The sequence below is a fragment of the Leucoraja erinacea genome, chromosome 7 (assembly GCF_028641065.1).
Source record: "Leucoraja erinacea ecotype New England chromosome 7, Leri_hhj_1, whole genome shotgun sequence".
Lineage (NCBI taxonomy): Eukaryota > Metazoa > Chordata > Chondrichthyes > Rajiformes > Rajidae > Leucoraja > Leucoraja erinaceus.
This window is the reverse complement of record NC_073383.1, coordinates 24,510,233-24,523,563: the sequence shown is the minus strand read 5'-3', so window position 1 is coordinate 24,523,563 and position 13,331 is coordinate 24,510,233. Positions and strand designations below refer to the sequence as shown.

General features: G+C 39.6%; 2 protein-coding genes across 2 annotated transcripts in view; one reads left to right on the top strand and one right to left on the bottom strand.

Moving 5' to 3' along the window:
* Positions 1-5,307, top strand: part of LOC129698755 (cytoplasmic dynein 1 intermediate chain 2-like) — a 74,677-nt gene extending 69,370 nt beyond the window's left edge. Inside the window, exon 16 of the mRNA XM_055637989.1 lies at positions 3,910-5,307. Coding sequence (XP_055493964.1) covers positions 3,910-4,011 — 102 coding nt within the window. The 3' untranslated portion in view covers positions 4,012-5,307. The remainder of the gene's footprint in view (positions 1-3,909) is intronic.
* A 280-nt stretch (positions 5,308-5,587) lies between these two features.
* The window catches only part of LOC129698753 (electrogenic aspartate/glutamate antiporter SLC25A12, mitochondrial-like), a 65,698-nt gene continuing 57,954 nt past the window's right edge, over positions 5,588-13,331 (bottom strand). Inside the window, exons 15-18 of the mRNA XM_055637986.1 lie at positions 12,641-12,779; positions 9,394-9,552; positions 9,191-9,281; positions 5,588-7,526 (exon numbers count right to left, since the gene is read on the bottom strand). Coding sequence (XP_055493961.1) covers positions 7,322-7,526; positions 9,191-9,281; positions 9,394-9,552; positions 12,641-12,779 — 594 coding nt within the window. The 3' untranslated portion in view covers positions 5,588-7,321. The remainder of the gene's footprint in view (positions 7,527-9,190; positions 9,282-9,393; positions 9,553-12,640; positions 12,780-13,331) is intronic.

The following is a 13,331-nucleotide window of genomic DNA, read 5'->3' as shown; positions in this document are numbered from 1 at the left end:
GACCTGGACAGGCTGAGTGAGTGGACAGATGGGTGAGGTTATCCACTTTGGCGGCAAAAACAAGGGGGCAGATTATTATCTCAATGGGGTTAGGTTAGGTAAGGTAAGGGGGAGGTGCAGCGAGACCTGGGCATCCTTGTACACCGGTCACTGAAAGTTGGCTTACTGGTACAGCAGGCAGTGAAGAAAGCTAATGGAATGTTGGCCTTCATAACAAGAGGATTTCAGTATAGGAGTAAAGAGGTTCTTCTGCAGTTGTATAGGGCTCTGGTGAGACCACATCTGGAGTATTGTGTACAGTTTTGGTCACCTATTTTGAGGAAGAACATCCTTGTGATTGAGGCAGTGCAGCGTAGGTTCACGAGATTTATCCCTGGGATGGCGGGACTGTCATATGAGGAAAGATTGAAAAGACTAGGCTTGTATTCACTGGAATTTAAAAGGATGAGGGGGATCTTATAGAAACATATAAAATTATAAAAGGACTGGACAAGCTAGATGCAGGAAAAATGTTCCCAATGTGGGGCGAGTCCAGAACCAGGGGCCAAAGTCTTAGAATAAAGGGGAGGTAATTTAAGACTGAGGTGAGAAAAAACTTTTTCACCCAGAGTTGTGAATTTATGGAATTCCCTGCCACAGAGGGCAGTGGAGGCCAAGTCACTGGATGGATTTAAGAGAGAGTTGGATAGAGCTCTTGGGGCTAGTGGAGTCAAGGGATATGGGGAGAAGGCAGGCACAGGTTATTGATGGGGGACGATCAGCCCTGATCACAATGAATGGCGGTGCTGGCTCGAAGGGCTGAATGGCCTCCTCCTGCACCTATTTTCTGTGTTTCTATCAGCAAGCTCACCAGTGCTCTCTTTCTTCTTAATGACATTTTATAACATGAGGAATCGAATATAGGAGCAAAGAGGTCCTTCTGCAGTTGTACACAGCCCTAGTGAGACCACACCTGGAGTATTGTGTGCAGTTTTGGTCCCCTAATTTGAGGAAAGACATTCTTGCTATTGAGGGAGTGCAGCGTAGGTTTACAAAGTATTCCCGGGATGGCGGGACTGTCATATGCTGAGAGAATGGGGCAGCTGGGCTTGTACATTCTGGAGTTTATAAGGATGAGAGGGAATCTCATTGAAACATATAAGATTGTTAAGGGTTTGGACATGCTAGAGGCAGGAAACATGTTCCCGATGTTGGGGGAGTCCAGAACCAGGGGCCACAGTTTAAGAATAAGGAGTAAGCCATTTAAAACAGAGACGAGGAAACACTTTTTCTCACAGAGAGTGGCGAATCTGTGGAATTCTCTGCCTCAGAGGGCGGTGGAGGCAGGTTCTCTGGATGCTTTCAAGAGAGAGCTGGATAGGGCTCTTAAAACTAGCGGAGTCAGGGGATACGGGGAGAAGGCAGGAACGGGGTACTGATTGGGGATGATCACATTGAATGGCTCGAAGGGCTGAATGGCCTACTCCTGCACCTATTGTCTATGATGTTCCAAACAGTTGATTTTGGTAAGCCTATGGTTTGGCTGATCTCTCTAACAGTTTTATTCTTGTTTCTCAGTCTCATAATGGCTTATTTGACTTTCATTGGCACAACTTTGGTCCTCGTGTTGATAAACAGCAATAAAAGTTTCCAAAGGTGATGATGTAAAGACTGGGTGCTGAGAGCTGGCTTATACCTGAATTAAGGAGGCAATTTAACACACCTGTGAAGCCATGTGTCCCAAACATTATGGGACGGCCTATCTGTAATTTCTACATGGTGAAACCAAAATGTTTTTAAAATGGCCTTTTGTTAAAATCTGACAATGTGCATTTTAACCACATATGATTTTTTTTCTATTGCAAATCTCAAATTGTGGAGTACAGAGGCAAATAAATAAATGATGGGTCTTGGTCTCAAACATTATGGAGGGCACTGTATGTACAAAGATTAATGTTCCGCAGGCCTAAAAATAACTGCTGCCAAAGATTTGTGCTTTTTATTAGTTCTACTGAAACTCTGCACTTAGCATTCTTTTTAAATTAAGGTTCTTCATCCTTGCTGTCTTTATCCCTTGCTTTAAAATCAAGCATGGACCATTCGTTCAAAATGTAGCCTAGAATATTTCATTTTTAACGTTGACTTTTCATAATTGCATCTCTAACAGTTTTAGATCGTACTCATTTATTTCTGTTCATGCCAGTAGTTTATCTTGTCACAATGCTGCTGGCATGTAGATAAACAGCCATCAATTTCTTATTTCCATCATTTTTCCTTGTCCTGACTACGGGTGTAAGAGGTTATGTGGAGTAGGCAGGAGAATGGGGTTAGGAGGGAGATAGATCAGCCATGATTGAATGGTGGAGTAGACTTGATTGGCCAAATGGCCTATTTCTACTCCAGGGAATGCCTGTGTTCTCACTGTCCCTTCCTGAAATTCGGTTTCGTCATTATCCGTGTTGCTTTCTTTATTCTCAAACCTAAATTTTATTTTGTCAGTTTCCTTCCACCCCGTTATTCAGTTGAACCATTATCCAAGGCCCCAGTTATTTATTTCAAATGAAGTTCCTCCATTTTTTGTTAATTCTTCTAAAGTTAATGTATCCCACCATTTAACATCCAATTAATTCAAGAACGTATCTTGTAAGAAATTGCCTGTTATTCTATCATCTTGCAAAGAGAGAAGACTCGTTTCTAATGCTGCTTGTTGAGTAACTAGAAGCTACATTACACCAGGGACAACTTAACAAACAATGAGGTGCATGCTGAAGTGCTCACCATGTTTATTGGAGACCTATTCAAACACATGGATATTGCCACCACCACTGATAGTGTCTTTTCAGACACTATCAGTCAAACTCTTGTAGCTAAGTGCAATTTCAAGGTTTCTATCAGGCAGGAAATAAATTTGTTATGGGCTTTTTGTTTTAACAAATCTTCACTGCTAATTACAAATGTATTCTGGCTCCCCCCTGCTTCCCCCCCCCCCCCCCCCCCCCCTCATATTCTACTAATGTTTCCATTTTGGAAGGATTATAATCTTTAGGAATGGATCCAGTATTTTGTGGTAATAGGCAAGAAAAAGTGCTTATGAGAACTTTCATTGGCTCTTTCTGCTTTGTGTTTCTTCATCAAATATATAATTTTCACAATTAAGTCAGTGAGCTTGGATATTTGCTACAATACAAGCTCTTTTGAATAGGAGACCCAATAAGTTCAGAAGTGCTAGGAGCAGAATTAGGCCATTCGTCCCATCATGTTTACTCTGCCATACAATCATGGCTGATCTATCTCTTCCTCCTAACCCCCACACTAATCAAGAATCTATCTATCTCTGCCTTACAAATATCCTTTGACTTAGCCTCCCCCTTTGACTAAAGAAATTCCTCGTCCCCTTCCTAAAGGACCATGCTTTTATTCTGAAGCTATGACCTCTAGTCCTAGACTCTCCCACTAAAACATCCTCCACATCTACTCTATCCAGGCCTTTCACAATTTGGTAAGTTTCAATGCGATCCCCTTATCCTTCTAAACTCCAGCAAGTAGACTCAGTGCTGTCAAACGCTCATCATATGTTAATGGAGTAATCAATCTGAAATCCTGTGAAGAATTATATTTATTTATTAACTTTTGTAGTGGGCTAACTGTTTATTTGAGTCCAGAGTGGCCATCATGACCAGATTTCATTTAAATGGGAGATCATTCAGACAATTGTGCCTATAGCTTTATCAGCAAAGGTATTATAACATTGGAATTCACTCACAAACTAGATGCATTTCAAAATATTATCAGAATTTAACATTACTTGCCCCTCAGTTTTGCAAGATGATACTTTGAATACTGTTTGACTATTTGTTCTGTTTTGTTTTAAATTGTCTACATACCAAATTAACTGGTATGAGAGCTTAAAACTGCTTTCTTTTTTAACAGCAAATAGCAGTTCCTCGAAGTGACGAATGGACACGCTTCGCTCGCACTTTGGCAGAAATAAATGCAAACAGAGCTGATGCAGAGGAGGAAATTGCAGCATAAATAACAAATCAGAATTCAAGCCAAGACCTGTATGTAGAGTTGGAAACATTTCAATTTACTGTCCAATTAATCTTGGTTGGTAAAACAGCTAAATGAATTGCTGCCCCAAATTGCTCATTCCATTCTCCCTCCATTCAGTAAAATGAGTCTCATTACATTATAAAAGATGGTCAAATTAATATTTGCAATGTCACGAGGGTAGAATTCTTATCAATTTTATTAAAAAATGTACCCTTCAGGAATTGATTGTAGCTGTCATAAATTTTAATATCTACTATCATAAAGGTTGTACTTTCCTGTATTAGATTTGTAATTTATGTATTTTTCTGAAAATCAGTTTTTATGGTTCAGTGATCCTGATAGCCCAATATCCATCACTGACATTTTGAACTCACCATGTCACATGTAAGAGTCACCACCCTGTAACCAGTTGACATTGTTGCACTTAATGACCAAAAAGGCAAAGGACAATGTGAGAAGTTAAACCTGCATTTTTTCCTCGTAGCATTGCTATTGTTAGAAATACAACTTGCCCTTATTTGACTTTTGAGTACATTTTTAAAACTTTGGGGAATGTGGAAGTTGCACCAACATTTATAAGTCCAGACGGCTGGGCAATGGAAAATTCAGGAAATCGAAACTAAGACAAAACACTGGACTCAGCGGCATCAGTGAAAAATAAAGTTAACATTTGAGCTTTGTGACCTGACGTACATCTTTTCTCCACAGCAGCCACTTGACCTGCAAAGTATTTATAGCGTTTTGTTTTTATTAATCTATGTTTAACAGATAAGGCATAAAAATCAATCTTTACAAATGCAAAAGCAAGCATTTCTTTTAATACTGATCAATAACAATACTAATTTCTTAAAAGGCCCAAATTACTTCAGTGGAACTACTTTAAAGTGAGATCTCTATTTACAGAACTTTAATGAAAACACCCAGGTTCTTAAAATGGTTGTCAACTGCTAACTGTTAACAGAATTTTAAAAAATAGCCCAACCATTGCATAGTTCCAACACCTATGTTAGCCAGCTTGACTGTTTCTCAACTGTCTCTGAACCAGCAAGATTTTTTTAAATGATCATGCCCAGGGTGCAACATTTACAACTGGAACACACTTGATAAATTGATCTTCTGATACTATTTAAAAGCATAATAGAACTTTTGTTATTATTTACACCAAACTGTCAGTAACTAATGGTTTAAACTAGTCAATTTGCTAGATATGTTTTTATATAACTTATGACAAATTGGCATGAGTACTATTATAAATAAAATATACAGGAAAGTAAATGTTGGAACTGATGTTTTATATTGAACCACACAAGTACATACAGACACACACAGTCCTTTTCAATTGTCATGGTGTAACTGAGCATTTTCTCCAAGTTTGTTCTTTTGGCATCGGATGAGAGAAGTGGAAAACATTTTATGATTCCCTTGCTCTCTGTTGCAATAAGTTATTTCTACTGCTAGCAGGGTTTTTTTTAAATGGATTTAGGGTCAGCAGGTAAAATCAAATTTACTGTTAATTAATTGGAGTTTACTACAGAGACATCAAAAATGCAACTGGTTTTATCTGCCATATATACAGTTTAATTGTAGAAATGTCACATTAGGTGTATTCCTTGTCACAGGTAAAACTGCTGGTGGTTAATGTACATACTTGAATAGTACCAAAGGAACCTTGATCTGTACATAGTTCAAATGTAGCTTCACATTATTGAGAAACACCCAGTTACAAAATTAAAGAATATTGTCAGCAAATATGCTGAAATATACATAATTAAAAGCATTTTTGGGCTTTGCTGATGACCTAAAATGAGCAGATCCAGTTTTCCTAGCAATTCAGACACCAAATGAACCACATTTTCATAAAACAAATCATTAGTGAAAATTATATTTCTTTAAAATATGGTAACATTTTAGATTAAATGCAATGATTTAACAAACATCATAATCTGTACAGTATTTTTCAGCAACCCTTTCACTCAAGCATATTGCCCCAGCATTGTGTGATTTATTCAGTCCTCTACGATGTCTCTGTACAGATGTACAATATGTACAGGTATATCAAGTGCAAGCTGTGCAAAGCAAAGTCTAAAATAACACAGATATTTTAAATTAAAGATCATACATGGATAATTTTATTTAAAATCAGCTATAAAGAATAGTACTATCTCCCCTATTTATCTTGTCATTACTTGTTTTAACAGATTTACACACCAAATGTTCTACCATGTCAGGGCTAAGCTTTGCCCATTGAGGCCAATGCTCTTCATAAATGCCAGAAAAAACAGCATCATGAAGGGGACTCCTTCTGCATTCATTTTAGAGTAATAATTTAAAATGTTATCCTCCACCTCATAAGTAGAAATACTACAGGGTCCATCAACAAGAATCCTGTTTTATAATTAGCATGAAGATCATGTTTTCACTGTGTGTCAAACATGCAGAATTTATGCAAAATCCTTCAAATAGATAACTCCATTACACAAAGTGAAGTATATTAAAAATGCAGAGGGAGAGAACGTATTTTGTTGTAACCGTTATTTGCCAAATGCAGTAACCAGTTGCCAATAATTGGGAGTGTTTTTTTGCTGTGATACATTTTAATATCAAGAGCGACACTTCTAACCAACCTGCCACATCCACAGTTCATTGTTCTTAGGCACAGTTTCAAGAAAACAAGTTGCTTTTAATTTTGTAGTTATCTTTCTTAGCTGCATTCACATCATTGTTAAACTTGGAACCTTGTGGTACCATAATTGTAGTAAACAGGGCATTGAGACAGAAAAATAAAATGTGCATTAAATTTGTAGCATTAGATACTTTCTCATGAATAGCAAGTTTAATACAGGACTGTGCTAAACAAGTTCTGTTTTGAACTATTTCTGATGCATCAATAAGCAACAGGAAAAGAACAGAACAAGGAAAAGCACATCAATAATTGAACCATTTTGTTTTTAAAGTGACCAGGAGTAAGCATAACAGAAATATAAACTCTTCAAACCAAACATTGACTGAATACACTGCTCTCTGAAACAATCTTGTAACTTAAGTGGTTTTAAGTATTTAGTTATAGCTGCATTAACTTTTCTTGTTTTTGTCTTTTATGATCTCTAAAATTATACAAATAAAGTCTGACAACAATTTTCTGCAATGCAAACAATTCATATTATTATTACAAAAATTTAATTAGGAAATACATGATTTCAATCAAATTTGAATTGACCTCCACCAACATGCAGCTATTACTTTCAACATTGCTCCATGTTATTTGATTTCGCCTCATGAAAGAGATCTCCTAAGATCCAGGAGAACCGGACGATACCTGTGGATGGACTATAGCTACACCTGAAGATCTAAATTTAGGCAGATAAAGCCCAAACTTGTTTTCAATACCAGCAAAAGTAGCAGCAGCTAGTTTGTATCCTCCAATATGATGAGGAGAGACTGGAGGAAGATCAGAAATCCTTGATTTCGGTGTAGGCTCAGAACCAACTGGTTTCCTGTTAGGTAAATATGTAATAGATTTTAGTAAACAGCCTTTAAGATCATAGACTAATCTAAATTCCAACATTGTTCTCAATAGGAATGATATCAGATTTAACTCTTCAAAGTAACATTGAGGGAAAATGCTACCATAAAATTGGAATACAATATCCCTCTCCCAAAACACCTCCAAGGATCAATGGCAATTTGCTCCTTTTCTCCACCATAATGAAACAAAGTAGAAAACACTGGCACTAAAGAATGTAATTTAACACAACAAACAAGCCTCTGAAACATAGATTTCTTAACCAAACTTATTATAACTGCAACTCTGGCACTAACACACTGCAGTTACATTTCAACAGATGAACTATTCTTAAGATCAATTTGCCAAATGGGGGAAAAGATCAGCTCAGATATCTGTTAGAATTTATTAAATGTTGCAATTGGCAATACTTATTCATAAAATGAATGTGTTTTTGTTAGCTAATGTACTTTCAGTTCTGAGATTTGAGCTTTGGAGGGATTCTTAAAAAGCTCTCACCTGATGGTTCCTGATATTAAAATAAGTAATAGACAACACGTCTTCAGATAGCCAAAAGCCATGCTAAGACACTGATGATAATGGTGAATTTCAATTTAAATTACCACATTTATTGAGAGGTATCTTCTAAGATATAGAATAAAGTCCATGCTTTCCAGGGTTACCTTTGGGCCTCTATTTTTGAAGGGCATTCTAGGACAACAGGGACAGGTTGGTGGAAGATTTCCATTTAGCACAGGTTCACGGCCCACATTCTCATATGCTTCAATTTGAACGACTAGACAATGATTTGGAGTTTAGCCTTCAAATGCAAGCATCACCTGCACTCTACAGCTAAAGTTGTAGCTAATTTGTTTCTGGAGTAGAGATATTGTTTTAAACTTACCCTGTAGCTTAGCTGCACACTAGTTCATTGTTTAGTTAGTTGAGTTTACAGATATAGTGTGGAAACATGCCCTTCGGCCCACCAAGTCCACGCTGACCAATGATTGCCCATCCTACACAAGGGGCAATTTGCAGAAGCCAATTATCCAACAAACCTGCCGTCTTTGGAATCTGGGAGGAAACCGGAGCACCCGGAGAAAACCCAGGAGGTCACATGGAGAACGTACAAACTCCATACGAACAGCACCTGTAGTCGGGATCGAACCTGGGCCTCTGTAAGGCAGCAATGGCTGTGCCACTGCACCACCTTGGTTATGAATACAGCATTCAAACCCACTGAGTTTCATACAGCCGTTAGACAAGAATGGAGGCATACTCATTATTGGGGAAAGAGATCGAGACAAACACCTGCTTCAAATAATTCAATAGTGACAGCTGGACAACTCAGCGAAGTACTTGGATAAACCATGCCACCACTCCTGACTGACAAGTTGAAAGATCATTTACCATTCAATAAAAACAAGACCTCAGGAACAGACTGTTCTTGCTGGAATTCTAAGTTCTTGGCAGAGAAGAACTTCATAAATTAATAAAATATTGTGAACATATGACAACAATAATTATGTTGTGCTGCACTGAAAGTAAATTTTGTTTTGAAATGTTTCACCTGGAAATGGAATGTAGACTTCCAAAACAATGGAAATTAAGAAATGGCAAGAAATGTTTTGTGGAAAGGTTTCAAAGCATACTCACATTCCCCCAAAGTCAATATTCAGCCACCGTTGCAAAAGTTCATATGTCACTAGAGTTACACCAAACTGAGGAGAGGACCGGCAGACTCGTGCTGTGAGAAAAATAAAAAGCAAATTTGTGTACGATAGTTGGCCGTTTGACTAGAGCATTGATTGATGTTTACTATTTCAAGACCTTTAATTATTTTCATAGCATCTCTATACCTCCTGCTCCCTTCCAAAAAGCTCTATGACCTTCTTCTTTTAAGATCTTTCTGAAACAGTCAATAACACCACTGTAGGTAGTTTGACCAGCACGAGCTGCTACTTGAAGTCTTGTTTTGATGACATCCGCAGGAGTTACTAACGACGCAGCTGGAATACCTAAAATAAAATGAAATAACCATGTTATATTGTGGATATAAACCACAATCAGTCTCTAGTTCAAGTAAGACATGACGGGCATGAGCGACCAATGCCATTGATTTCTACTTAAATGAAAATGTTCCAAATGTTTCCCATTTACTACACAAAGAACTAGCTCTTGCATTGGAACCTTTTGACGTGAAAAGCTTTTACCATGGAGAAAAACATGAAGGCTAGAGAACTTGGGACAGTTAATGGAGATGTCGAGGAGAGTCCGAATACGAATAGAGGAAATGTCTGATGTCCTAGTGTGTATGAAGGTAGATATATCTCAGAGGCCAGATCAGATATATCAGAGGACACTTTGGGAAGCTAGAGAAGAAACTGCAGGAGCCCTGGCAGAGTTATTTACGAATTATGAGTGAGAAGCTGGATGACTGCACGGTGGCTAATGTTGTGCCTCTATTTAAGAAGGGCTGCAAAGAAAAGCCTGGGCCCTATAGATCAGTGAATCTAACATCTGTGGTAGATAAGCTACTGGAGAAGATACTGTGGGATAATATATATGCATTTTGATAGATAGGCTGATTAGGGAAGTTCAGCATGGTTTTATATGGGAGATTGTGTCTTCCAAATTTGATTGAAGTTTTGATGAAGAAACAAAAGTTTGATGAGGGCAAGGCCATCGATGTATATATGGGCTTCAGCATGGCATTCGATAAGGTTCCGCAGGATAGGCTGCCCTGGAAGGTTAGGTTGCATGGTATCCAGGGAGAACTGGCTAACTGGACACAGAGAAAGAAACTGCAGATGCTGGTTTAAACCAACGATAGACACAAAATGCTGGAGTAACTCAGCAGGACAGGCAGCATCTCTGGAGAGAAGAAATGGGTGACTTTTCATGTCGAGACCCTTCAGTCTGAAAAAGGGTGTCGACCCGAAACATTACCCATTCCTTCTCTCCAGAGATGTTGCCTGTCCTGCTGAGTTACTCCAGCATTTTGTGTCTAACTGGACACAGAATCGCTTTATGGTGGTGGAAGGGTACTTTTCGGACTGGAGGCTTGTGATGAATGGTGTGCCTCAGGGATCAGTGCTGGGCCTTTTGTTGTTTGTGGTTTATATCAACGATATGGATAAGAATGTACAAGGCATGATAAAAAAAGTTTGCAGATGATTTAATAGAAGGTGGTATAGTAAACAGTTTAGATCGTTATCAAAAATTACAGCAGGCTCTTCATCAGCTGGGCAAATGGGTTGAGGAATGACTAATGGTTTAATGCGGGTAGCCAAAAATGTTGGAGAAACTCAGTGGGTGAGGCAGCATCTATGGAGCGAAGGAAATAGGCAATGTTTCGGGTTGAGACCCTTCTTCAGACTGATGTGAGGGTGGGGGGCGGGAAGAAGAAAGGAAGAGGCGGGGACAGTGGGCTGAGTGAGAGCTGGGAAGGGGGTGGAGAAAGCAGGGACTACCTGGAATTAGAGAAGTCAATGTTCATACTGCTGGGGTGCAAACTGCCCAAGCAAAATATGAGGTGCTGCTCCTCCAACTTACGGTGGCCCTCACTCTGGCCATGGAGGAGGCCCTGGACAGAAAGGTCGGATTCAGAATGGGAGGGGGAGTTGGTGCTGAGCCACCGTGAGATCAGGTTGGTTATTGCGAATCGAGAGGAGGTGTTGGGCGAAGCGAATGCCAAGCCTACGCTTGGTCTCACCGATGTAGGACAGCCGACACCTAGAGCAGCGGATGCAATAGATGAGATGGAGGTGAACCTCTGTCACACCTGGAAAGACTGCTTGGGTCCTTGAATGGAGTCAATGGGGGAGGTAAAGCGACAAGTGTAGCATTTCCTGCTGTTGCAAGGGAAAGTGCCAGGAGAGGGGGTGGTTTGGGTGGGAAGGGTCGAATTGACCAGGGAGTTACAGAGGGAGCGGTCTGCGGAAAGCAGACAGGGGAGGAGATGGGAAGATGTGACCAGTGGTGGGATCCCGTTGGAGATGGCGAAGATGTCGGAAGATTATTTGTTGTATGTGACGTCTGGTAGGGTGGAAGGTGAGGACAAGGGGGACTCTGCCCTTATTACGAGTGGGGGGGGATGGGGAGTGAGAGCAGTTATGGGGTATAGAAGAGACCCTGGTGAGAGCCTCATCTATAGTAGAAGAGGGGAACCCCCGTTCCCTGAAGCTTGAGGACATCTCCGATGCCCTGGTGTGGAACACCCAATCCTGGATGCAGATGCGGCGTCGATGGAGGAACAGGGAGTAGGGGATGGAGTCCTTACAGGAAGCAGGGTGGGAAGAAGTGTAGTCCAGATAGCCATGGGAGTCAGTGGGTTTATAGTAGATGTCGGACATCCATGGTGAAGATGACGGAATGGAGGCCTGGGAAATGGTTTAATGCAGATAAGTGAGAGGTGTCGCCTTTTGGGAAGTCAAACCAGTGCAAGCCCCTCACAGTGAATGGTAGGTCGCTAGGAAGTGTTGTAGAGCAGAGGGATCTAGGAGTACAGGTACACATTTTCCCAAAAGTAGCATCACAGGTTGGGTGATAAACTTTTGGTATATTGGCCTTCTTCAGTCAGGGTATTGAGTATAGAAGTTGGGTTAAACACAGGCAAATGAGACTAGCTTAAATGGGGCATGTTGGTTGGCATAGACGAGTTGGGTTGAAGGGCCTGTTTCCGTGCTGTATAACTCTAATTTAAATAATGTAATGCACAGAATAGAACACAATTTGTACACAGCAAGGTAGCACGAGATAAATAACCAGGCAATCTATTTTAATGTTTTTGGCAACTGTAAATGTCAGCCAGGTTGAGGAGAACTAATATGGGAAAGACTCAAGTAACCTTTTGTTATAAAAGGTTAGGCAAATGGCAATTATCAATATAACATCTATGTTAATTTTCAGTTATCACAATTGCTACAAAAAGTCTGAAATTCAAAATTCACTCTCAAGCTACTAAATTGTAAAATTCAAGCTTACATGCCTAATACTAACAAATACAATGCAATTCTGATACTGAATACAAACATGTGGTATTAAATCCCTCCCATCAAAATAAAAATATGCTACCAATTGAAGTTTGTGGTCTCTCCTTCTTACCTGCAACAGCACCAGCTGCAAGAAGTTGGAATGCACCCAACCTACCCTTCTCATCTGCAAATAATAGCTTAGTGTGAGCATAAACTGGAAAGTAGATAGCAGAGAATGGGATATCACGAAGGAAACAGGCTTTTGCTCCCTATCGAAAGCAAACAAAAAAAAATCAACATTTAGATACAAACTGCAACTTCTTAGACATTACATGATCAATTATGTTCAAATAACCTTGTTAAACAAATATTAAGAAAAGCTGCCTTTGAAATTCTGTCACTTTAAAGCTAACAATCTCACTGGTACATGGATAGAGAAAGGTCCAGAGGGTTATAAGCCTAATGCAGAAAAATGGGACAGGCATAGATAGGCAACTTAGCATCGACGAGTTGGGCCAAAGGTACTGTTTCAAAGCTGTATAGTTCTACCACACTAATCTAAATTCAGTTATGTAGACAGCATAGTGGAATGATATTGCAGGCCGTGCAGCCCATTATGTGCACACCAGCTATAAATTAGATAAACTGTCTAGTTCTACTCAATGGCTCTTCACAAATAGCAATGCAACTTTTTCCCCACCATATATTTATTATTCCCTCTTGTAGGCCACTATGGGACCTGCCTCCATGATATCAGGCACTTCACTTCAGATTCCAACTCTACATAATGTAAAGGATTTTCCTCATGGAAATCTTACTTT